The sequence below is a fragment of the Gymnoscopelus braueri genome, assembly GCF_963280865.1.
Source record: "Gymnoscopelus braueri genome assembly, chromosome: 2".
Lineage (NCBI taxonomy): Eukaryota > Metazoa > Chordata > Actinopteri > Myctophiformes > Myctophidae > Gymnoscopelus > Gymnoscopelus braueri.
The window spans coordinates 39122289-39149818 of record NC_137604.1 but is presented as its reverse complement, the minus strand read 5'-3'; the positions used below and the strand labels follow the sequence as shown (position 1 = coordinate 39149818).

The 27530-nt window shown below is 40.6% G+C and overlaps 1 protein-coding gene across 4 annotated transcripts in view; it reads right to left on the bottom strand.

The window, feature by feature from the left end:
• Positions 1–191: 191 nt before the first annotated feature.
• Positions 192–27530, bottom strand: part of npnta (nephronectin a) — an 88394-nt gene continuing 61055 nt past the window's right edge. For all 4 annotated transcript variants that reach the window (XM_080454086.1, XM_080454088.1, XM_080454087.1 and 1 more), the window contains 7 exons: positions 27243–27377; positions 23718–23840; positions 21044–21541; positions 12691–12780; positions 6630–6728; positions 1804–2063; positions 192–1683 (listed from right to left, as the gene is read on the bottom strand). In XM_080454086.1, coding sequence (XP_080310212.1) covers positions 1573–1683; positions 1804–2063; positions 6630–6728; positions 12691–12780; positions 21044–21541; positions 23718–23840; positions 27243–27377 — 1316 coding nt within the window. In that variant the 3' untranslated portion in view covers positions 192–1572. The remainder of the gene's footprint in view (positions 1684–1803; positions 2064–6629; positions 6729–12690; positions 12781–21043; positions 21542–23717; positions 23841–27242; positions 27378–27530) is intronic.

Sequence of the window (27530 nt, the reverse complement as noted above, 5' to 3'; positions counted from 1 at the left end):
ATACACATGCTTTATGTCAAATACATATCAGTCAAATTTATTTTTATTTACATTGCTGACTGAATCTGAATTTGGTGAAAGCATCCATGCATACAGTTATTTCCAAAACTGAGGCCCTTCATTGTAATAACATACCATATGCAACTATGTGCTTTGCAATGTACAGACAGATTTGACCATAACACATGAACAAAAAACTGACAATTTATGCACTGTAAACACAGCCTTGTACGGCACAAGGTTTCCATTTGAGTATGTGATCATTAATTGAAAAGTAAAATACCTTTTCTTTTTACTCCAATTAATATTCGGATGAATTTACATAATGTATAAACCACACAGCATAATATGATCATAGATATTCTAGAATATGTACACACGACTACATTTACAATAATACAATTTGTGAAAGCCTACAAATGTGTTAATATTGTCTTCTGTATAACAAACGGCACTTGATAAAACAAAGCACAAACTGTAGAACAGAAAGCAATGGTAGATTTGTAAGTGTCAGAGTTCACACACTGATTCTGCCTGACACATTTCAAGTATTTGAAAATTGATTGTGGTGATCAAACAACTTGGAGAACCTTAAATAAGAGGTCAAGGTAGAGTATTTTTGTAACCTCTTTCACCAAGCATATCTCGCTGCATCAGCCAAATATTTTGTATACATTTTGCAATGGATAAAAATATGCACAATCTACCATGGTATACTGTGGTTCTCAACTCCGATTCTTGTGACCCAGAATACTGTACTCATGGTTTTCATTCCAGCCACAGTATCAGAGAATAATTTAGTGATTGCAGTTAACTAGAACAGAAAGTGAACAGTAGTCCTGTACCCAGAATTGGAATTCAGAACTACTGCATTGTGATCATTTGGTGTAATGCACTGAAAATCTGTTTAGTAAAAAAGCCAGGGATAATCTCAACTGGAGATTTTCGAAGGCTAAATTATGGCAGTGCGTTTTGGTTTTGCACATTGGGTTCAAATCAGACTTACCAATGAATCACTCCTCTGTTTAGAGGAAAATAAAAAGTCCAGCAACCTTGGAAATACTCTTTGATGTCTAACAAATCAAAAAAAATAAGCAGCAGTGGCTCGTGATTAAAAGGTTAAACCAAGGCTAAGGAGATGCCCTCTGTGAAATAAGGATGCTCTCCCCAGGAGGAAATAAAGTGGATATAGGCTTCTTAGCGGTGTGGTGTGGCTGGGCAGGGCTGGGCGATAGGTCAGGAAAATCTCCATGTTAAGTCCATGCATGTGTCTGAAGATGGAGGCGATGGAGTAAGAGGGGATTATAAGGGGAATGGAGTATGTAGCAAGGGTGCCCCTTCACCCCCATAATAATTGATTCAGTCTTTATTCATGGACATCGGGGAGACGTACTGTGCTCCAGACGCATGGGGTTGTTCACAACAGGGTGGTTAGGTCGAAGGACTGGTGGGAGAATCATCAACAATCCAGGGCAGAGCACTGGTGTGCCAGACTGAAAGAGTCTGGTCTCCATGAGATATTTCTCCCGCCTGTTTGTGTTACTTCTTTCTGCCATCTTTCTGATCTGTCTATCAAAGTCTCCTCAGATTGTGGTCCTCTGTGCAGGTGCCTTTCCTCAGGGTGATGTCATCCACAGCCATCTCCCCGCTCCTGCCTCGCCCACGCTCCCCCTTCAGGATCACCTGGAAAAAGCAATGCAGGGTTGTTTTTGGTTATATTTGTGTTATTATTTCAAATCAATGTCAGAAATACACTATAGATGATTTAGATGGATGGATGGATGATATTATTGTAATACTTACACTCTCCAGGCCTGTGCCCCATAGTGTAATTTGGGTATGCCGCCAACCATTGCCCCCCGTCCTGCCCCAGACTGCAGGGCTGTACTGCTGTCCCTTTTTCACAAACACCTGCAGCATGCCCACGTGGTGCCCCGCCATCTTGTGGCGAAATGACAGACAAAGGTTGCCATCATTCCAGGGCGGGGTCAGTGGAAGGACCAGCCTCGCCCCCCGTCCGCTCCTCTTGTTGCCCACCTCAGGGATGGTGAGATACCGCCCACCTGTAGAGGAAAGTACAAAACACTAGGTTCAAATGAAAGGACATTATTCCATCCTGTTTTTTTTTTGTTTTTTTTGTCTCAAATCTTTAACATTTTGCGCCATCAGTCGGCCAATGTTTGCAAAACATGTTTTTATATTACTCCTACAGATTTTGTCCAAACCTCACGCAAATCTGTACACATTATCTCTAGGGTCATGTGATCAAGAGAATCGAATTTCTCATATTCCATCCCGATTGACTAAGATTGGCTTCCAAAGTATGCAGGAGTGGCCCATTTTGAACAAAATGCATATCATAAACGCAGCATTCGATTGCCGTTTTTCAAATCGGCCTCATGGTGGTGCTATAACAGTCAGATTCACGTTTTGCCCCATAGCTCTTGAACCGTAGGTCATACATTAAAACATCTTTTCCCCTTGGATTCCTTGGATTATCATGCAACCCCCCAAATAAGCTACGCCCATTTCCACCTGACATGTTTTCCACCATGTTGCATTTTGTTCAACTTTGCTGGCCCACAAAAAGCTACCTGGCCTGGCAGAGACCTGTGCTCCCCGGAGCACATTTTGTGTGTTGTTTTCTGTACCATGAGTCCATAATCAAGTTTGAATAGAAATATTTATATGTCATAGCGTGTCCACCTTTCATTGTCAATTTTCACTTCCAAATGTACAGTAGCTTGTCATATTTCACTCACATGAATAATGCAGGCCTTGGGCAATTTGATATTCATTATTAATAAATGTATTTGATGGTTATAGTGGAACAGTAATAATTATGGTAATGGTAATATTGCTTCAGGCTAAAAGCTGATTTATGCCTCTGAATTTTGCTCTAAATGAAGATGGGAATCAAATTAGCTCTCTGTGTGTGTGTGTGTGGGTGTGCGTGTGTGCGTGTGTGTGTGTGTGTGTGTGTGTGTGTGTGTGTGTGTGTGTGTGTGTGTGTGTGTGTGTGTTATCCATCTGTGAAAAATATTATTATGGATACTTTGCTGGACAAAGTAATGTGACCACTGTGTGGCTCTGTCAGAATATTATTTTTGTAATATTTTAATTTATGGAAGTCAATTGAATTTTGATCTAGCTGAAACCTTGCCTAAGTCACTCATCATAGACGTCAGTCGTCTATGGCATCTGTCGAAACCCAACCTATTTCCTTTACAAACAGGCAGGTTTGTAAGAAATAGGCCCCTCCCATTAATTTTGGAAGCCAATCACAGGAAAACATAATGTAGAAAGAGAACGTGACGTCACACCATTGAAAGTAATAGCTGAAAACCTCCCAAGTTGGCGCCACCTGTCCATTGAACTCAATGGACGGGGGCGGGGCGGTCGCTCGTTCTAAATGGAATGTTGTTTGACACATTGTAACATGACTCCTGAGATTATGTGTACTTAAGTTGATGAAGATTGTTGAAAAAAACCAACAACCCTGCAACAAACAACACCCCCCATGTGGTTCTAAATATAATCGCTTTTGTCTCCGCATTACAGTAATTAGTAGATGCCCCTCAACATGTGATTGAAATATGGGGTTGATAGGATGATGCAACATTATGTAAAATATGCCCCTCTTATATACTTCACATGTGAGCTACGATTTGGGAGTCAATTGAAATGTTTTCATTTTAGTTCAACACATCCCCATCAATTCTATCATGTTCCCTTATCAGTCTGAAACATTAAAACATGATTCGCTGCCATGTTGTTTTAGAAAAAGAACTGTAATTAAATACCACAAAAAATACTATTTTGTGCTCCCTGTAGCCAGGACCCTATAACAGAATTTATTGCAATTGAATATCTAGAGCTCAATGAGATAAATAGCAGCCCCTCCCGCAAACTTGGAAAACCAATCATAGTCAATGGGAAAGGAATATGAATAATCTGACAGATACATCTTGATCACATGACTACAAAATTGGGTGAGGTTTGGACAAAATGGGTAGGAGTAGTAGCAAAAAGTGTGTTTTGCAAAAAAAATCCAAAAAAATTGGCGTGTCCTATTTGGGGAGTTGCATAATGATCCAAGGAATCCAGGGGAAAAGGATCTTTGATTGTATGATTTGAAGATCAGAGTTCAAGAGTTATAGGACAAAACATGAATCAGCCTGTCATAGCGCCACCATGAGGCTGATTTAAAAAATGTAGGGTGATACTTCTTCCTTGGCCTAGTGGGACAGGGGCGAAAACATAGTCTCTGGCCTCCTGGCGGAGACAACAAAAATAAATATGTTGAATTTCACTCACATTTTGTCAATAATCCATCACTTGTCTACATTCACTGTGATGGTATGCGCTACATCTCCTATGCACGCAACATCTCCTATTTCACTTAAACAAGGATCATTTCAACTCGATGTGTTGTTAATTAATCCTTATTTGTACTTTACATGACCGGCGAAGTGAGGATTGCTCTTGTAATGCTACTGCACGATAGTATGAAATAAGGAAGACTAAACCTGACTTGATATTTATGCATTAATGCATTATTTATGCAATTGGACATTTTCGCCTAAAGGTGGCACTAGAGCAAAGGCCACTAGGTCACCAAAATCTGTACAGTACACCCCCTGGGAAGCCTGAATGTGCTCAGAAAGTTTCCCCCTTACAGTTGTTTCCAAGATATCTTGTTTGGGAGTAAAATGTGTGCACTAGAGGAAAGGCCACTGGGTCACCAACATCAGTAGGGGATCATGAAGGTGCATAGCAAATTTCCAAGGCAAACGAGCCAGTAGTTTTGAAATATGGCTACAAACATAAAATGTCAAAATACAGCCAAATACTACTACTCCTTCTCCTACTACTAACATTTTGTGATATCAAAACATGTATAGTATTTTTTAATCCAAGCACATCTACATTTCTATTTTATAATGCAAATACAGTTGTGGCTGCAATATTTGTTAGCCTACTTGCAGTTATGATATGCACAGTATTTAGTTACAGTATATACTGTAACCTGTACATTTGCTGACCTCATCAGTACATGATAACACATTCTATATACTCTGTTTTATATAATGGATCTTTTATCTTTTCTTTTTCTGCATGGAATGTGAATTACGGATAGCAAAAAATGCCTATATGCATTTCATTTTGTTTGTGCCTTTGAGCTCTCTAGTTAGATAAATCTCATGCGGCAAGAAATATGTTACTCCTGCAAAGAGATTTACCTCACCAGTTGAGCTGCTTTTGTGTATGTTTGTCTCTATAATGGTTATGTGGAAATCTTCATGGCAATCCAGACAAGATATCTTGTTTAGGAGTACAATGTGTGCGCTAGAGGAAAAGCCACTGGGTCACTGAAATCAGTAGGGGTCATACTCTTGGGATTGAAATCCACTAGTTTAAGAGATATGGCTACAAACATGACATTTTTGTACGTTTGTGTCTGTAAGATTATACCGAAATTTCAGAATACATTATGCTGCTTTGCCAGAGGTCTGTGCTCTACTACTGAGTGCCTTCTTGTTCTTTTATATATAGGGCTGTCATCTAGTCCTCATGGGGACAGAATTCCTCACATTTTCTCATCAGGGCTCCATGTAAAACAGTCAGTGTCTTGCTCCCATTAAAGTAAGCCACAGGTGTCACAGATGGATGCTCATCTGCATGAGTTTCTAGAGCAAAAGCACTCATCTCGAAGGAGAGGAAAGGCTGTATAATCGCACATTTTCATCTTGACCCGTAATTGAGTGGAGCAAAGGCAGAATAATGAATGTGTCTTTCTTTACAGATCGCGCGTGGGTGTGTGCGTGGGTGTGTGTGTGTGTGTGTGTGTGTGTGTGTGTGTGTGTGTGTGTGTGTGTGTGCGTGTGCGTGTGGCGTGCGTGCGTGTGTGTGTGTGTGTGGGTACACGTGCATGTTTGCGTTTGCAGTGTGTGTTTGTGCTAAAATTCCGTAGAGAAGACTGAGAAATCAATACAAACAGGTCAAAAACAAACAAAAACAACAGACACACAGGGAGCGAACACTGTGGACTCCTGTTCTCAGATAGCCGCTGGGTCAATTCCTACGATAATCTGCAGCCAGTGTTATGTTTTACCTGTATGTGCCTTAATTGTTGATTTTTGTGTACTGTATGTAATCTCGTCAGCATTGCAAATGAGGGTAAACCTCAATGCTCTTTTCGAGAATAAATAAAGGTTTCAATCAATCAATGTCCTTGAGCAAAATGCTGTAACCCCTAAACTGTCTATATGCACATTGTAAGACCTCTGGATAAGCATGGCACAGTAAATAACAAAATAATATATAGAGGCTGACCAATGCCCGATTTTTGGATCCAACGCCGATTCCGATTTTGAGTCCAAGACCACCGATTACTGATGTTTTGAGCAATTTCGTATTTTAAAAAGAGAGTGCAGAATCTTGTAATCAATTTGATCTACAAGCTTACAACTCATCGCATTGTGACGTGACCGTGTTGTGAGCTTGTAGATCTGCTATTTAAAAGAAAAGAAAAAAGAAATCAGAACAAAAATGTACAACAAATAATAGTCAATATATTAGCCAAAAGGATACATTAGTCTGGCTCTGTGGGTGAGATTGTCAATTACCTGATGGGTCTGCTGTTGTCTCCCAGTGCAGGTCACCATCTTTGTCCCTGATCCAGCCACAAAGACCATGGTCAAATGAGCAGCTCAAATACCCAGCCTCTGTACACAGTGAAAAACAAACAGTTTTTATATTATATATTTTTTGTGTCTGAAAAGAAGAAAAATCATGTCAAATGTAGGTGGAGAAAGAAGATGAATTATGCATTCAATATACTCTGAGGCATTCAAGGTATTGCGGGCAGAAACTTGGTATCTCTATATTTCTTCTTTTTGTGGGTTTTTTTAATATTAAATAGAGGTTCGCTGAGTCATAGTGTCAGGGGCCTTGTCAGAGTACCAGTTGTACACATCTGTCTGCAGGGGCGCCATTTTTTGTGCGCAGCCATGGGGGCTGAACTTGACCTCCAGTGGGGGTTAATATCTTTTTGTCTATTTTAATTGTGGAGGAACCATCTTGCTCCCTCTCTCTGTCTCTCTCGTTAACTGTGCCTTCACTCTGTGCCGCCACAGAGTGCCTTCACAGAGTGCACATGGGTGTGCACGCCTCGCGACCAGCGTTCTACTCGCAGTAGCAGGGGGCAGAGGTGGAGAGAGCCTGACACCCGCAGGAGTAAAGTGCTCCGTGGTGGAAAATAATAAACCGCTGAATCTCCTTTAGCACTCTGGGCTATTGTTCTAGGTGTTAACGGCGCGTTGCGGCTCTCTCGCGGGCACACATTTGCACCTTCAGAGCTGCGCTGTGCTATAGTAATGGTAATGAATTTGAGCCCGACATTTGACATTGATGAGGGGGCTGATCAATTGCGGGTGGGGGCTAAGGCCCCGACGCCCCCATGGTATCGGCGTCTATGTCTGTCTGTGTACCTTTTATACCCATATATGGAGATCTCTGTATCTGTCAGTCCTTGTCCCTTGTATGCCCATATATGGAGATCCCTGCTGTTATCAGTATATGCCCATCATATCGGTCGGATCGGCAATTCTGGACAACCTTATATCCGAACGACTGGGACAGACCGACATGTATGCGCATGGCCATATATGTGCATAGCGGTCGGATCGGTGGCTCTGGACAACCGGATCTCGATATATGCCTATATATGGGCGTATCAGGTTTGTTTATGGTTATGTCTGAGTCATAGTGATGTGGCCATGGTCCACCGGCCAGCCAGCCAATTTGAATATGCGATGACCAGATTTAACTTTGTATCGTGCAAAAGCAGCAACAATAGCTGATCTACAAGCTCACAATGGGTGCGTTCGGAAATTGCGCACCGGAGCGCACTCGCCTATTAGTTTGTATTGGCCAGTGCACTCAGTGCTGTATTTCCGAACGCACCCAATGTGTCGCGATGAAGCACATTGTAAGTTTATAGATTATCTACGTATTTGAGCTATTTCTGAAAAAACGAATGATTTAGAAAATCTTTAACATTTTTCACCTGAAATGAAATGCTACAAAATAGGGATATATTATAAACATTTAACTAATTTATAAAACAAAACAAAAAACAAGAGCTTGTGACTAAATAACTACATCGGATGCATTGGAACACAGTAAATCTTTTTCCATTTCCTGAAAAGTAACGGATTTAGACATACAAGTACAAGGTACAAGGTTTCTGCCCGACAACAAAGGTGTATAAATGTTTGAGTTTGAAGAAGGACAATGATTGGAAAATAAGATACACTTTTCCCTCAGATGTTCATACATTTTGAAAGTATATTTCTTCATTAACATTCACTGCCTAGAACGACTAAAACGACTTTTGTCCCATAAGCCCTGTCTGCCTAGAACGACTAAAACGACTTTTAACTCACCAGCTGCCAGAGTTATTTCAGATTTTTAGCTGTTGGCTGCCAGAGATTTTTCATTGAAAAACAAAAAGTACTCAGGAGCCGAGATACAGAATGTTTAAGTTTTAAGTTAACAAGGAAGTGGATAGGAGTCTAGATCTTCGAAAAATCATATCTCCTCCTAAAAAAGGGGGGGGTTTTTCTAAAAACGCATATATGCGTTATTGGCAGGCAAGTGATGGATTCTAAAAAACGCATATATGTGTTATTGGCAGGCAATAATAATAATTTAAAAAAAAATCTACTTTTTTTATTTTTTTTTACCCAAAGACCAAGGAGATCTATAGACTCACATCCACTTCCTTGTTAACTTAAAACTTAAAAATGTTGTATCTCGGCTCCTGAGTACTTTTTTTTTTCAATTAAAAATCTCTGGCAGTGGGCAAACGCGGCCAGAAATAATTCAGGCAGTGAATGAGTTAGAAGCCTAAAATTAAGCCAAACAGAAATATAATTTTTATATGTTCCAAAGTTCAATGCCAAAAACACAATTAAATCGGAATTGCAATTACTTGTGTGACAATTAATCGTCAAGTAAAATGTCCTTAACGTGACAGCCCTACTATTTCCAGGTGATGCTGTCACACAGCATGGCCTTGCTGGGGGCCTGGTACTCTGCTGGGAACAAGAGAGCTTTTGAAGCTCCCCCTTACTGAACATGAAAAGGCATTTACGATGCATGTTGACACAACGTGATAAAGTCCTTCCAACCCCCTTAATAGTTTCCTGACAATTTCACTGTCTTGCATAATCATGCAAAGTTGACAAGAATATTGTCTGGTCCAATGGCTCAGAGCCCTGCACTTGGTAGTAATGTTTGCTTTTAACGTTGGTGACTTTGGAAGCTTATTCTTAGCTTGTTCCTATTTTTCAGTCACTCCAGATAAGCAGATAAACTAAAGGCCAAAAATGTAAAAACATAAAATGCACATTTAGAGGAATTCACAATTTACCTTTTTCACGGCAGCCATATTGACATACATACACCAATGATAATAAATAAGGCATTGTCCTCGAACAGCCTGGTGGTTTGTCCAAGCCCATTCATTGAATTTAGATTTCCCCAGAGGTATCGGAGATCTCTGATGGTCCGGCTACACAAGACTAATTAAGGCTCTGTCCAATTTAGTGTAGCAGAGCCTTTCCAGTGAGCTGAGCCAACACATAGTTCATCCATAGATGCATTTATAACAAACCAAACCACTTGAAAATTGGTTCCACAATAGCATGTTGGCTCAAACATACCGCATTGAAAATACCTATTGCTCAAAGAGCATGTTTTCTCTGTTGAGTACAAATCTGGGTTGACTATCCCATTATAGAAGCATTCCTAGTTCACCTCTGCAGCTATCTGGCATGCCAAAGTGCCTTTCAGCAAGGGGAATCAGTTAAATGACTGATGTTTATAACTTCTGACATAGTAATAGATCAATGGGATGATGTACTGATACATAATACAAATAAATCTCTGTCAGTTTTTGTTGCTGTACTGTGTGTGTGTGTGTGTGTGTGTGTGTGTGTGTGTGTGTGTGTGTGTGTGTGTGTGTGTGTGTGTGTGTGTGTGTGTGTGTGTGTGTGTGTGTGTGTGTGGGCAAGCGTCTGTATGGATGTGTGCAATTATCCCCCTCCAGCCACAGTTTGCATAAATGCCACAAACCACAGCAAAGTACAATCCAGTGATGACAGTGAATAATAATCTAGTACGAATGATTATTTCATTCCTGGCAGCACTGCCTTGATGACAGTTTGATAATAGTTGGGGGACATGAGCAAAAAAACAAGTGCTTCTTCTATACACATAATCTCTGTACAGATTGGTTATGGATATGAGAATAGCATCCATCATTGTGCTCCTGAAATCGGTTTGTGCAAAACACTTCACAGTTCATTTTCTAAGCCAATGAAAATACCGTCTCTCATGATACCTCATAGCCAATGACACACTACAGTATGAGCCAAAATAAGCACAAAGCCAAATCATTAGGCAATTTCAATTGTGTATCACTGGCATCAGTAAATCGCAAAGGTCTACACACAGCTGTCTGTTTCCTGTTACAAACTAGACATTGCTCTTCCTTATTGTCTCTGATTCGCTGTCAGATGAAAAACTTGTATGTCTGTACAAAAAAACAAACTGTTACTTTTCAGAAAATGGAAAAGAAGCTGGGTTCCAATGGATCCAATGTATTTATACATTATTTAGTCAAAAGCTCTTGTTCATACTTTAAAACATTTTCAAAATTTATATAACCCACAGACAGACTTTGTTTGTTGATGTCGTGGTTATCATACTGAATGTCCCGATGGCTATGCAACTCACGATCAGCACAGTAATCTACTTCCAAATGAATCAATTAATCATCCAAGCAGTCACTCTAGCAATCATCTTAAAGTGAAAAGTGTGAAAAAGTCTTTGACAGAGCACTCTGGGCTGTGGGCCATCGTTTTAAAATGGAATCAGCCAGATGTCATCTGGCAGCGCCTCGACGCCGATGGCGCGCCTATCAAAACACACCTGGTCACTATCATCTCCTTCCTTCCTTCGGCTGCTTTCCGCAGGACTGCGGTAACTGTTTGTCAGGTTCGCCTCAGCAACTCATCTGTCACTATTTGAGATCTGAGCTCTGTCATCTGTGTAAGCAGGTACACTGCAAAATCCGGAGTGACTCATTAGTTATTGTTGGGATATTTGTCATTGCACTGACAAAGTGTACATTTCTGAGAGTGAAAAAAGGTATCTGTCCAATTTAACACTCTCAGAGCCGGGAGCTGTTGGGGATAATGAAATTCTCGCATTAACCCATTACGACCGGGAACGCATGTGTCATTTTCAGATGTATTTGGCTATTAAAAAATATCAGATATACAAGCTCATAGCGCGGCACCGAGTGCCGCACTATGAGCTTGTAGATCTGCTATTTTTGAAAAATCGTTAAACTTTTTGCTAATCTTGGAATATATGTATGTTTTAAATATTTTGTTCCAGGGACCCCCAGAAGCAAAGATTGGAGTTAAAAATGTTGGAGTTAAAATATATATATTCGACGATTTTTCAAAAATGTCACGATTTTTCTAAAATAGCAGATCTACAAGCTCATAGCGCGGCACTCGGTGCCACATTATGAGGTTGTAGATCTGCTATTTTTGAATTGCCAAAGACATCTTAAAATGACACAGATGCGTTTCCTTCCCGGTCTTAATGGGGACTGTCAGGTGTGGTCAGAAGAACGTAAGCGAATAAAAATGCTTGGAGGGAGTGTAAAAACAGCCGTCGATTTGTGGTGCAAGGTTGTGCTGAAACGCCCTGCTGGACTGTATTACATTACTGTAGAGAAGAAGGAGAATGTGATATTGAGCCCATACTGTGGGGAGGATGAGAATGTGATGTATGTTTCTTTGCAATGGAACATGGAGATGGTGAGGCACAAAAGTCAAGCAAACAGCAATGGAGAGATGCATAGTCTAATAAGAAATGTAGCACATTGATGTGATTGGGTGATTGAACAATTAGTTTTGAGCAAAATTAGCTGGCTTGTACATTGAAATATTAGGCATTAGATGATGCTCTTCTCCAGTCCAACATACATGTAGTCGTGCAACAACATAAAAAAAAACGAATCAAATAAAAAACAGTTGTCAGTGGTGGAAAAAGTACTAAATGTGTTTACTTAAAGGTAGAGTAAGTGATTTACTTTGGTTAAAATAAGTGTTAAATAGCTCTATATTCTGATAATACTCATTGCTATACAGTGTTTGTTCAGTAAAAGGAGTCTCCCATGTCTCTCCAGCTCTTTATTAAACAGAAAATGCATTTTCAGTGCTCTCTCCAGATTGGCTTAAATTTTGTCACCTACATGAAAATGTACTATATTCTGTTTACTAAAGAGCTGGAGAGACCCCTGTGACCGAACAAACGCTCTGTAGCAATGATTACTATCAGAATATAGTACTTTAACCTAACTAACTTAAACTAAAAAAAATTACCCAAAAATATCACTTACCCTACCTTTAAGTAAAAGTGTCAATACTGCAATGTAGAAGTACTCTGCTACAAGTAAAAGTCCGGAATTCAAAATTTACTTGTCTGGACTGAAATGGGGCAGGAAAAAAATCATATCAATCATATTGAGGAGAGTAGAAGGTGAAGATCTCTCATCACAAACTTTAATCAAAAACTCCACAGATACATTGTGCTGCAGCTTACCTGGGTCGTCCTTTGATTCTTCAGCTGTGTTGCCCAGTTCAATATCAAAGTCAATCCCCAGGACGGTGTTCTGGCCGTGGTTCCGAGGGACTGAAGAGAGAGAAAGGAGGGGTTGAGGTCAGAGAGGATTATAGGAAGAATGAGGTAAACGCTGCCTTGTAGCAGATCTACAAGCTCACATTGTGAGCTTGTAGATCGGCTATTTTCAAATGGCCGAAATGTATGTTATGTATTGATAATCAAAATCTACAAAGTAACTAGTAACTAAAGTTTTCAAATAATTGTAGTGGAGTAAAAGTACAATATTTGCCTCTGAGATGTAGTGGAGTAGAAGTAAAAGTACAGAAAATTGGAAATACTCAAGTAAAGTAAAAGTACCTCAAACCTGTACTTAAGTACAGTACTCCGGTAAATGCACTTACAGTACTTTACACTTAAGTTACTTTCCACCACTGCACAGAACACAGAGACAATGAACAGAACAACCTCTCCAAGTTTCATTCTTGCCCACAATTTCACAGTCCAGAGATAATACCACAATGTCCAAATTACAAATAACTTCAAACTTGCAATTCCACTCGTTTGAAATGACTCCTCTCCTTTTACATTTCCCATCCAAATGCCAGCCGTATGATAAAATCCATTTGATGAAACTCCCTGACATTTAAACGTTTAGTGACAATGGGCAGCAGGAGGGGTAACCTATGACTGTTTGCCTTGTATGGGCATAAAACAGCCACTCAGGTCATAATTTGAGTCTCTGCCACTGTACTAAACCTTGAAAAGCCCTGTCTTAAATTTATAGAGCAGTATTGTACATCACCAGTCTCCGTTTACATCGACAGGCTATTATGTACTCCATAAAACATGTACTGTTGTATGGTGGCCTGCCTGCGACACTCACCAAGGCCACGTGAACAGACTCTCTCCATGGATCACATAGGGAGGGACAGACTAGAATATGTCTGCACAGATAGTAATATGAATGACACTGCACAATTTAGGGCTGTCTGACTGTCTGATAATTAAGCATCTGCTCATGAGAAATGTTCCTGTCTGCAAAACTGTGATGATGCATGCTACTGTATGAGACTATCTGGTAACACTCTAATACTGTAGCACTATGGGCACAATATGAGCACAATACAGTCATTTTAGTCATTACAATTAGAGTACTATTATAATCACATTTACTATTAATACATGTATAATGAGGTATTGTTGTTTAAACTGCCCCCCAGTATTACATCGGTATTCATGCTTAGTGGGATGATGACATGCTGATTATAGTGTAAAAGTGCTGATAAGAACTACAGTAAATAGTCATTTATTTTCTTGTAAATCAGATGTTCTTAATTTGTAACTTCTGTTTGACACCCGTTTTATTAGTGGAAAATTAATGTGTCCTGGCCTGCTGGGTGAGATCAATAATAGCACTGCTATTGCCACGGGCTATAATTTTACTGTAGCTTTTATTCATAGATTGCCAGTAGGATATAAGTACATGGTTTACTTTTTAGGCGCGGTAAAACTCTACTGACAGCTGTACAGGCTGTAATACAAGGTATACACGTTGATACAAAGACTTAAAGTCAAATGTGAGAAGGAATGTGGTGACAGTAATGGGATTGTCATCTGTTTCTGATGCAACGACTAAGTAACTGCGGTGGCAACCGAACCCTCAGCCACACAAACACACAGTGTGCCCACATGGAGACATGAAGAATCAGAGATAAACACACACACACACACACACACACACACACACACACACACCCTCGGAAATAGCCTCGGACTGAAATAGTTTCTTTCTATGAACAGCTTGTCGTCACACTGGCAGAAATACCGGCCCAAGTTGAAGTTATTAAAGGTCAACTGACACATGGGCCATGAAACATTGTCCTTGTCCTTTAGATGCCCACAGTGTGTGATCTACTGCCCTGCAAACTCCCTTCAATTCCATTACACTGACCTCGTATCTCCATATTTCAACTTTGACAAAAAAAATGGACTAGACGTGAATACTGTCTTCCTGGCTCTAAAATGCATTCGCAAAGTACAGTATGTTGTCAAAGAATGCAACAATACAACTTTGCAACATTGACACTTGATTTTGATACAGAGGCAATCAATATAATTTTTATTGGATTTTTTTTTTTTACTTTGCACACACGCACACACAGACAGGTGACAAATGAGTGGCTCAGTTGGCCTCGATTTGGATCAAGATGGCAAGAGAATGATTTAAGTGGCATTGATGGAAGGAGCTTCAATCTCAAAGACTGTTCAACTGGCTATAGTGTTTCAATAGGAACAGTGACTAAATTGACATCTGCATTTCCATCTATGCCGGGAAAGACATCAGTAAATGGAATAGGGTTGAATTGTGGTCGAAAGAGCACATAAGATGACCATGATGGCCATGCATTAGTGCAAGACGTATTTAAAGGAAAAACAGAAGAGCAACTCATCTACAGATGAGAATGTAGATACAGGACGTGATCAGACTGTGTCAGCAAGAACCGTCCATCGACAACTACATAGACAGATGACTCATCCTTCCCCATATTCTCAGCAAGAGAATATGTTACACCTAGAAAACGGTACCGGTCTGAATGCTTGACCCCTACAGTAAGCACGTTCGGTGGCCCTGTTATGCTGTGAGGGGCATTGTCCTGGCATAGATTGTATCCCCTAAGAGGTAAGGGTCACTGCACATCAATACAAAGTTATTCCGTGATCGCCTTTATCCTACGTTGATGAAAAATCTTATCCTGGTGGGAGTGGTCTCTTCCAGGATGGCAATGACCCCCCATCCACAGGACACGAGAGGTCACTGAATGTTTAAATGAGTATGAAAATTATGTGAATCTTCCTTTGAAGACACCAGATCTAAACCCAGTTGAACACCTATAGGAGATTTTGGACCGACGTGTGCTTTCCACCACCATTATGATAACACCAAATGAGGGAATATATTTTGTTAGAAGAATGGTGTTCCATCTCTCCAGTAGAATTCCAGAGACTTGTACAATCTATGCCAAAGCACAATGAAGCTGTTCTGGTGGCTCGACACGTTATAAGACACTTCATGTTGTTTTTTTGTTTAATTGGTCACCATCTGTATACTGTATGGTAATCTCTCAAGAACAGATTCATAGCTGCGCTTGAATCTGTCGGTAGCCGCGTTGAGAACCTATGCACATTGGCTACAAGTGGGCGTGCCTTCAGATCAGGAAGCAGGCCGCGCTTTAACCAATCAAATGTAGTGGGCGGGATTTACATGTGTGCGGCTCGCTTCCCACTGGAAACAAACCGAAACTCATTTAACAATGGCGTCCTCGGAGCCGACAAAACCACGGAAAGTTAGTAACATTTTAACTTCTTTCATCATAGAAACAAGTGGGCTTATAACCAAAACGATCCATGTTCTTTGGGAGAAATGGTGTTAGTGTTCCGTGGAGAAATATTGTTAGTAGGAATGAAAACATAGGCGCACCACCGGAAGTAGAGGGCTGAAGGCATGTTCTGAAGGCAGGTCCAAACCCCGGTTTCCAGTGAACATGTGTCTAGTTAATTCCCCCCCCAGAGCCAAATGCAAAAGTGAAAAACAGCAGAGGGCGCTGTTTTTCCTTTTTATTTGACGATGGGTTCCCAGATTGACTGTATGGTAATTACTACAGTCATATATTAGCAAATACAAGTACCTGTACAGTCTGCTTATTACAGTGGTACAAACATACAGTATATTGCTGCACCTTTTTGCATTGTGGCCTTCAAGTCACCCTGTCTGCTTGGGTTGTACCACCTGGCAGGCACAGAGGTGGATTGATAGCCAGAGAAATCTGGAAGAATTCAACACTCACGCCAGACTCTCAAGTTATCCCAGACATCTAGGTATGGCTGTGTGCGTGTGTGCATGTTTGTGTCTGTGCATGTTTGACTGGCAATGTTATTGTGAGAGAGGGTATGACTGGTGTAGCATGCCTGTGTGTGTGTGTGTGTGTGTGGGGGGGGGGGGACAGAGAGAGACAGCGAGAATGGGGGTGAGAATATCTGTAGCTGTGTATATGTCTGTGTTTGTATTTAATGGGACCTGGCGTCATTTGAGCATTACACTGATAGCAGCTTTCTCAGCTGCCATGCAGTCTGTCATTTAATCTGTTGGAGAACAATAACCTGACATGTGCCATACTAAAGTGGCAATCAGGGTCTTGCCTATCTGCAGTAGTTAGTGAATATGTTTCAATGGAACATACCACATCAATCTGTGTTGCATGGTGGCCAGTGATATATTAACATGACAGTCACTTCATGCTGTATTTGGTGCTTATGTCTCTTTCTACTGTTTGACATCATGTAGTGAGCTGATAAACAAGACTACAAACCTTTTCATTAAACAATCCATGTCCTGTGTCAAACGGCTATGTTCAGGTAATGCACTGGTTTGATTTTTCTATACTTGTTGTCCTTTATGTTGGTTTGTCCCTTGACCTTGTCTTTTTCATTCCAGGCAAATATTTGGGTGGTCAATAAGAGCTCAGCGCCATGAGGGATTTCTGCTCTGCCAACTTGACAAGCAAACAAAGCTTTAATCTAATGACCAAAAAAGCGATAAGACATCAAACACATGGGATGTATTATTTACATCAGTGGTTCTCAACCTTTTCAGGCCGCGACCCCCCAAAATAATCATATTTTTGAACTGGGGACCCCCCAAAATAATCAAATTTGAACTGGGGACCCCTCACCCTGGAATGTAGGAGTTGAGGCATTCAATTTAGTTTGACTCTGTTCCACAGATAAATGTTGTGAAAATAGCAGATCTACAAGCTCAGTTCTGTGAGCTTGTAGAACGGCTATTTTCAAAATGCCTGTTCTTACATTATTTAACAATTTGGCCAGTTTGACCAGTTTTTATAGTATAGTTTGTTGGTTACTTTTGATGCAGAAATGGTCTTTTTCTTTTCTTCCCCAAAAATCATGTGGGGGGGTCCCGACCCACAGGTTGAGAACCACTGATTTACATTATACTTTCGTGTTTCATTTCTATTCTTTTGCAGTTGTTTTTATTTAAAGGTGCTGTAAGTGATATATATTCAGATAGCAATCATTGCTATAAACTAGAGTGTTTGTTCAGTAACAGGGGTCTCCCTAACTCTATAGTACAGAAAAACAGAAAATGCATTTTGAGGATACTAATGTTATACAATCAGGAGAGAGAACTTCTCTGCCTCTCTCTCACACTTATGCCAGTGATCACCCTCCCCTGTGGCAGTGTTGGCACCCGTGCCTATACAATATAAACAAGTGAAATTGGAAGTGATGACACTGTTACTCTACAGCAATGTAGAGCTATTCAACACGTATTTTAACTAAAGAAAATCATCACCTTTAATATTATATATTATTTTGTCTCTTTGCTATTTCTATGTGATGCCATCTGGCAAGGTGACTCAGAACCACAAGCCCCACACCACACATGTCAAAGCATCTTAACTGACACTATAACTGACACTGACACAAATTCAGTTGGTGGCAGACTGCAGTGCTTATAAGCACCCCCTAATATTCAAAATAAAATACCATTCACTGACTTTACTCAGGTCACACATAAATTAGATACACACATATTTTTGTGTCCCAGGTTTTGACCTGGAACACAAGTGTTGACCATTAATCTCAATATATCAAAAAGTACACTATTTACCCTATTATTATTTATGGGGATATTTATAATTTTACACCTGAACCTACAGATATACAGATCTCACAACCCTCATGGGTGGATTCAAATCAGAATGATTGGTATGTCAACAACAGGTATACTGGACTAGTGAATGGTCAAGTACACTCATTGATGAACTCTGACTACTAAAATATGAAGAATCAGTCATTTAGGACAACTACTGTAGAACTAAACTAAATTAAATGTATTCAGTTGATAGCCAGTTATTCTCCAGAGCAAGTCTTATCTAGACAGTTGGTAAGCTAATGGCTCAGGGAATTGCTTGATATGTTTTAAAAGCCTAAAAATTGTGAAAAACATAATTATAAAACTCTGTCATTTGTATCTGCATTCTGTGCACAACTGTTATTCCTCCAAGGTCTGTGAATAAACATTTGTTTTCTCAATCAGATTTGTGTAACTTAATTTACTGACATTAAAATGTTTTTTGAAAACAAAAAAGCGAAAACTTGACACAGGAGAACATGTCTTTGAGCTGTTATTTCCACCCCTCACAGACAAAGAGGTCTTATGTATTTTAATACAAACGTTGTGTAATACGTTGTGTTAATGTGCTTTTGTATTTTCAATTTCATCCTCGATTTGGTTGAAAACACATGAGCTCACCCTGGGCTTTAAAAAATATTTATTTTCTTTTAAATCTTATAAAAGTCAATATAGCACTGTATTTTGTCAAGAGTTAGCCGGTGTATGTAAAAGTGACTGCCAACAGCCTCAGGCCAGTGGCATTCACGTGTCTCTGTTTGAAATGGGTTAACATAATACAGACAGGTCTGAGCACTTCTGACTCACTAGGGAAGTGATCTATGTGCAGTGGGTATATATCTTTTTATGAAAAATGTTAAACACAAGTCAAACGTACACTGTGAAATCGTGTTCTTTTAACTCTGAGAGATGGTTACATTTTGTCGCTGTCAGGTGGAAACCAATTATGTCCAAAACCATTCATTTTTTGGTTTTTGTTTTGTAAATAAATAGTGAAAATGTGGGCGACTCTCTTGTATGACAAAGTAGGGCATTCATTTATGGAAAAACATACACACTTGAAACACAAACACGAGAAATGAGATATGAGGTTGGTTTCTGCCCGACAGCGACACATTTTCTATATCATCTGAGTTACAAATGGATGAATGAGCGCACTGAGGAATTTACAGCGTAGTCATTTTTAGGATTCAGTGGAGGACATGCAAATTCACTCACATTTGAAGGGTATGAAAGGAACACGTGATATGGAGGATGAATAATTTATCTTTTTCCCATTTGGCAGTTCATTCTAAAAGTATTTAGCCATATTTGTATGTATTTGTGTTTTTATTCCACCTTTTTCTCTTGTGTATTTTCCTGTATATGAGCCGTAGAAATCATGTTTTACTCGGCTAGGACTAACTTATGCAAACAATATCATTAATGTAATCTTAACTCACGTGGGAGATAAACTAAATTGCCTGTTCTTACTGTGGACTTGTGAAGAGGGATTATTCGATATTAAATGCTCCAATAAAATTGCAGTCGGCGCTAAAATAGAGGATGAAAACTAATCCATGTTCCATGTAAGGAAAACACAATCCCACATGAGAGACAATAACAGCAAAAAATAGTCTCGCTTCTACAAACTCGCAGTTCACTCTAAAGAACATAATAGAAAATCCAATCCAATTATCATGTAAGTACCAATGTGGCTGGAAGGCAAAGTACGCTGTACGGCAGGATTCAATTAATTTTCTGCACCATCTCTCCACCTGGCCTAACAGTGCGCTGGTCATTGTGGGAGCGAGGGGGAGCAGAGCAAATGGTTTGTTTAATAAAGCATTATACTGTGTGCAGACACCAGTGGTGGAAAGTAACTAAAGTACATTAACTTAAGTACTGTACTTAAGTACAATTTTGAGGTACTTTTACTTTACTTGAGTATTTCCCATTTCCAATACTTTTACTTCTACTCCACTACATCTCAGAGGCAAATATTGTACTTTTACTCCACAAAACTGTAGTTACTAGTTACTTTCGGCCATTTCGGCCATTTGAAAATAGCAGATCTACAAGCTCACATGCAAAGCATTGTGAGCTTGTAGATCTGCTATTTTCAAAAGATTTTTACACATTTTACACATTTGAAAACTTGTGAAAAGGGACATTCTGCACAATGAGTACTTTCTACTTTTGGTACTTCAAGTACATTTTTATACCAATACTTTTTTTATTCAAGTAAATTTTGAATTCCGGAATTTTACTTGTAACAGAGTACTGCTACATTGCAGTATTGATACTTTTACTTAAGTAAAACATTTGAGTACTTTTTCCACCACTGGCAGGCACTACATTTCATTAATTTGAGTTTTTTGGTCCAGCACTGGTTGTGGGGATGTGCATGATATCCTACCTCTTTTCAAGAGAAAAGCAATCCACACAAACACAAGTAAAGAGGCAGAAAGGTGACTCAAGTTGGCTTTGGCTCAAGAAACCCAGGAACATCATTGAAGATGTGTCCAGGAGAAACCTGAGTGTTGATTTAACTCTGAGAGCGTAAAAGGTGACTCAATCATTCAGGATTTTACTGTTGCATTACCAAACCCACGTGAAGAAAAAGAAAAACGTTCTTACTGTGGACGTCTCCTCTCTGCTTGGTCACCTCCTTCTGGATGGAGTTGTCAACAGGGGTGACGGGATCGGGCTGAGGCGGCCGTCTTGTGGGCGGCGGTGGCGGAGTGATGGGCGGCAGACGTCTCGGGGGGACGTAGGGCTTGCGCGTGGGCGCCGCTGGTCTCCTGGTGGGCACAACCGGTCTCCTGGTGGGCACCGCTGGTCTCCTGGTGGGCACCAAGGGCTTTCGGGTGGGGATAGATGGCTTGCGTGGGGCGGGCGTTGCTCTTCTCGGAGGGGGCGTTGGCGGTTTAGTTGTGGTTGTTGCAGCAGCAGCAGCAGTAGTAGTAGTAGTTGTGGGTGTTGGAGTAGTTTTGGGGGGGATTCTTTTGGCAGTCAGAGGCGGACGGATGGTGGTGGTTGTTCTCCTGTGGTCGGTGTCAGGAATGTGGTTGTGGTGGTTTGGAGGTTCCCATGGCTTCCCTGGCCTTGGGGGTTGGATGGACACCTTAGGAATAGCTGAGAGAGATAACAGATGATGTATCATCATTTTTAAGGCTCTTCTGATGCAATTGACTTGGCAGAATTTAGTAAAGTTAATAGTTACATTATGCATGTCAAGATGAGGTGTTGAAATAAAACAAGACAGGGTCTAATAACAGCATTGCTTCCATGTGTATCTCGGAGGTCATGTTCATGATGTCATATCGCTGTGACATTATATTGACTCTGTCTCTGACTTCCATTACAAAATGTTCAGTTTTAAAATATAGAACAAAAAATTATAATAATCAGGCAATTACTTCCTCGACCTGCAGTGTGCACAAGAAATTTGACATTGACCAGTCCACATAGTTGACCCAGGGTAAGTCTTTGTTCAGATATTGTTTGATTTAAATCATAATATTGATAATTTTATAAAGCATTTCATTTACTGCATATGGCTGTTTTTCCATGTGTTAAGAATTTTTGCCGTGTTTTGTTGAAGGTAAAACAAAATTAAACAAAGAGTCACACTTAGGTTTCTCTGTTGCTTCATGTGCCTGTTGAAGGCGACAGTTAGCAAAATGTTTTTTTTTACAGAAATACTTAAAAGTAGCGTGTACTGTAGGTATCCGTATGGAATCCTAGGCATCAGTACCAGTACCAAAACATTTCCTTCCGAAGCTACCCAAACACTACATATGACACAGGTCACAAGTCTTTTGGGAACCTCTGACATGGTGAGAAAAGGGCTATGCCTGTGTGGCAAGTACACACTATCTGGCTGAGTCACCAGGGCACCCTGGAATACGAGTCCCTCTAAGTTAATGAGGCATGACATCGGTGGCAAATTGCAAGGGCCAGCGGAGCTTTGGAGAGGAAAAAGCCCTTCGGCCTAGTCTTTCATCTACAGTCTTCACCTGAGACCTCCTGAATATCTATTCACAGAGCAGTCTCTCGGCTATTCATCACTCAAAAGAATCAGGTATCTGGAATATGTTCTTCCTGTTCTCTTGTTCTCTTACAACACTCTCTGGGGAGGAGTAAATTCAAGTTAATTTACACTTTGGTGAATTGTTATAAGTGGCACGTACAACATTAGTAGATCTTTGTGAGATCCATACCCTTAAGGCCTCTCCACTCCAGGCTAAAGTTTGTCTCTGTGTATGCATATTGTCTGTACATAATATTGTATGTGTGTGTGTGTGTGTGTGTGTGTGTGTGTGTGTGTGTGTGTGTGTGTGTGTGTGTGTGTGTGCGTGCGTGCGTGCGTGCGTGCGTGCGTGCGTGCGTGCGTGCGTGCGTACGTGTGTGTGTATGAAGAGCGATTGCGCTGCGTTCAAAGGTGCAGCCTTGTCCTCAAGATGACATTTGCTCTGCTGACTGGCTGTCATCAAAGCCTTACAATTCGTTCCTTTCCATGCATTGTTCTGTCTGGCACATTGTTCAGGAGAGGGTTACTAGAGCTGGGGAGGGACTTCACAAGGCCTTCATGAGTGGGGAGAGAGAAGCAAGTGGTTTGAACTCTGTTTGCGCCTTCTCGGGTTACAGGGGAGCCTTTGATACGTGATACACAAATAGAATATCGCAGCTCCAATGTCAAAGCACTTGTGCCTCCCGCTGCATGGGCAGGCGGCAGGATGATTCAGGATGCCGGCGTTAAGGTCCTGTCCCGTGCCAGGGGGTATTCTCTATGTTACACTCTGTCACTTGAGACAAATGATTAAAGTACCGCGTGAAGTAATGATTATAAATGCTGTCTTTGCCATTGAGCTGCGGTAGAACAAAAACAAAAACAAAAACACACAAAAAAACTCACACACTTATGAGCTTTCTGTCAGCCGGCGCTATGTGACACCCAGCCTGAGGACAAAAACAGCTTATGGGAATAGACGTCTGACGTCTGAAAACAACAGACTCCCCCCGTTTCACTCTTAACAGACAGATCTCAATACGGTAGGTCAAGGTCTCATTCAGGATGCAGAATGAAAACGGAGCTCCAGCTTCCCCTCCAAGAAATGAATGACAGCTGTTACAAAGAAAATAAATTCTTGCCGCTCTCCCTTCCTCCCTCCTTTTCTCGCTCTCTCTTTCCTCTCCACCTCCACCTTTCAAAACACAACCAAAGAAAACACAAAAAATTGTGAGGGCCCCTTGCTCCACTGAAAGGGGTTGAACACTGGGGGGGGGGGGGGTGGGGAGAGGTGCTTACGTTTGCAGTCGTGGCCCGTCCCCCTGTAGCCGTCTTTACATTTGCACTTGTATGAGCCAGGCGTGTTGTAGCAGGTGGCAAAACTGCCACAGTGGCTCTGGCCTGTAGAGCACTCATCCACATCTGAAAGATAGTCAAAACACAGCAAGATTCAGCCACTGTGTGTGTGTGTGTGTGTGTGTGTGTGTGTGTGTGTGTGTGTGTGTGTGTGTGTGTGTGTGTGTGTGTGTGTGTGTGTGTGTGTGTGTGTGTGTGCATGTTTTTGTGTAAATGAAGGAAATAGAAAACCGTATGTGTGCATGCGTACACAATATCTGAGTGATGTTAGTTCCTCACAGTGCGAAAATGAACCTTTGTGGATCAATTTCTAGTACACTCTCACAGTACTGTTCTGTGTATCCACTGCGATGTCCCAATCTCTCCATTGTGTTTGTGCATATTAATGTACATTGTGTAGTGTATGTGTGCATGTGTCAAAGAGCTTCAAACAACATTGCAGCACATTATGGAAGGCTAATTGCTTGCCCATCCACTTCAGCTGTAGTAGAGAGTAGGCAGTGTACTTCATGTGCTGTTAGCTGTGAGTGCTGCTGTTCGTTAAATAAGAGATCTCTCCTCCAACTGTCAGAACAGCTTCATTATGAGAGTTTCCTGGTCAAATCCTCCCAGGGATAACAGGAACCGGAGGGATTCAACAAAGGTTTTTCTGCGGTTGCTACCCCATTCTAAAAGAACAGTGAGACATCACTCTGCCATATGCTGTTTACTGAGAAGTATTCAAATAAAACTCAAGGCATACTGAAAACTGGCGGACTACCAAATACAATTTTTAGACGACAAGAATTCATAATATCACGTGCCTCCTATGGTGCCCATATTTGTTCATGTGTCTAGACCAGTTGTGGTATTTTTTTCTTTAACCCATTTAGACCCGAGGCAGAAAAAAAAAATCCAGTACAGTTTTCAGAAAAAAACGTATGTTACTATAGCTAAAATCTAAAATGGGCCATGGCACAGATGATTTCCCGGATTGAATGGGTTAAAACCTAGTTTCTTTGTGATACTGATAAATAATTAAAGAACACAACGTTAGATCCATTGATCCCAGTCAGAACACAATCGATTGATTGATCATTACAATAAATCCAGCGTAGCGATAGTTCAGCTAGACACGGAAGGCAGGAGGTGAACACTGTTAGCCTCACGCTCCCCCATTCATTCATTCAGCATTCAAGTCACTCAGCTCCTTCATTCTCATTTGCTAACAAGCTCACACATACGTCCTCAATCTAATGGTTCACTTAGGGCGGTCTTTGTAAGCAGTTCACTGTTCACACTTCATGTTCAGCTTGGTCACAGCTGTTCCTGCTGCGTTCCGTCTTCAAACTCCCTCCACCTCCCCAGCCTCCTCCTTCTACCATTTAAGTACATGTATAATTCTGTCCATGGTATGATGTTATATCTGTGTACCTTGAAGGGCTTTAAGATACACGTGTCTCTAAACAGTGGTTCTCAACCAGTGGTCCTTGAGGGGTTCCAGGTGGTCCCCAGCTAAATGATGGAGAGTTGGTAACTAAATAGACCCTTATAGATCTTTAGCTCTTGAGAGTGTAAACTCTTTAACTCTTGAGAGTGTAAAATTAAACCAAATGTACCCTTACGGGTCCATTTGGTTTCATTTTACGCTCTCAAGAGTTAAATTATTGTTAAACATCTGCATTACTTAATTAAAGAATTGTTATTTTGATCAAAGTTTGCCTGTTATCTCTCCTATTGATGCCAACATCAATACAGCATGGAATTGTGGACAAAATCTTATCCAACGATAGCTCATCAAATGGTGGTCCGTGTCTCAAATGCTGAATAAATAATGGACCTGGAAAACCACTGCTTTAAAGAGCTCAATATTTAAATGCTTGTTTCTATGGATTGAAATAATCTGTCACAGGAGCAGAGTCACACCACCAAACTGAATGCAATATCATTGCAATAAATGGTAAATGGTAAATCCTGAGCTGAAGTGTCTAATTGAAATATGCTCTGAAAATGCACATGGCCCATGCTATGTTAAGTGGTCAGATGGGTGGGCTGTGAACGCTTTCGAGATTTTCAAGTGGGCCCTGATCCAGAAAGGTTTGGGAACCACTGGTCTACTGTATGTCTCTGTTGGACAGTGAGAGTAATAGTAATAGTAATGAGTAATGCGTGTGTGGGGGATGAGAAAGAGTGTGTGAGAGACAATGTACTGTATGCATGAACCTGAGCAGTGGTGTAAAGTAAGTACATTTACTCAAGTACTGTACTTAAAGGGGAATTTTGGACCACGGTTTTCTTACCTTTTCTATGATGTTATGATATCTTAGGATGAATGGTACAGTAGAAACATTTCATAACTCCATCCCGGGTCCGCCACAGCTTAAAACGTGCGCCAATAGGCCTTGCGTTAGATCGCGTATTTTAATAGCTTTTTTTTTGTTTTATTTTGGTGAGATCTGATGTTCATTAGGGGTGGGACGATATGGGTACCTCACGATACGATATATATCACGATATTAGGCCCACGATAACAATATATATCACGATATTAGGCCCACGATAACAATATATATCACGATATTCGACGATATTCGATATATTGTGATATCACGATATTCAATATATATTGCAAGAAATTTCACCAACGATATATCACGATATCTGAAAATATCGATATATTGCGATATCACGATATATTGCATGAAATTTCACCAACGATATATCACGATAGTCCTTATATTCAATTCATAAACCCATAAAATAGCACCAAACAGTTCAAAATCATCATTACACAAATACAGAGTAGGAAAAACAACGTATCACAAACTTGAAAAAAAAAAAAGATTTATATCGATATCTTTTGGCAGTATATCGATTAGTTATCGCGGGAGAAAGTATCGCGATATATCGCGATATCGATATATCGTCCCACCCCTAATGTTCAAAGTGACAGAACACTATGGAGAAGAAAAAAAAAGAAAAAACAAACAGAAGTCTCGCTAGACGAGATTTCAATCTCCTCTAGCGAGACTTCCTTTTTTTTTTTTTGGGTTGCATAGTGTTCTGTCACTATGAATGAACGTCAGATCTCACAAAAAAATTAAAAATAAAAGAAAGCTATTAAAATACGCGATCTAACACAAGATTACCAGACTTTTATTTGTAACAGTGTTTCTACATTGCAGCATTGATACTTTGACTTGAGTAAAAAAAAGAAAAACTTTTTCCACCACTGCACATGAGTGCATGAGTAGGTGTGTGAGAGCGTGTGGGAGAGAGAGAATAGCTTTGAGTGTGTGTGAGAGAGAACGAGCATGCTTCCTTGGCCACTCAACCTTGGCGGTACAAACAAATTGTGATTCATAGCATCTCAACAAGTCTGAGAACTTTTTTTACCGTCAGCTTTCATACAAAGCAACACCATGAGTGTTCATTTAACTCGGAGAGTGTAAAAAAAGGGACCGTACTTTCACTGTGTAGGTACAGTACCTGTGCACTGGTATTTGCCGTTGATGTATTGCAGGTCGAAGCCTTCATGGCACTTGCAGATGTAGCTCCCGAAGGTGTTGATGCATTTCCTGAAGCGGGGGCACACCGCTATGCCTGCGGCACACTCGTCCACGTCTGAAAGAAGGAACGGGGTTTTTATTACATTGGTGAGAACGATATGTTTAATTTGCAGACCAAGCCATTGCATAAATTGAGATTTTTTAATTATGGGTAGTTGTAGTACTTAAGATGCTCTTATCCAGTAGCCTGGTAAACCCCTCCCTCCGT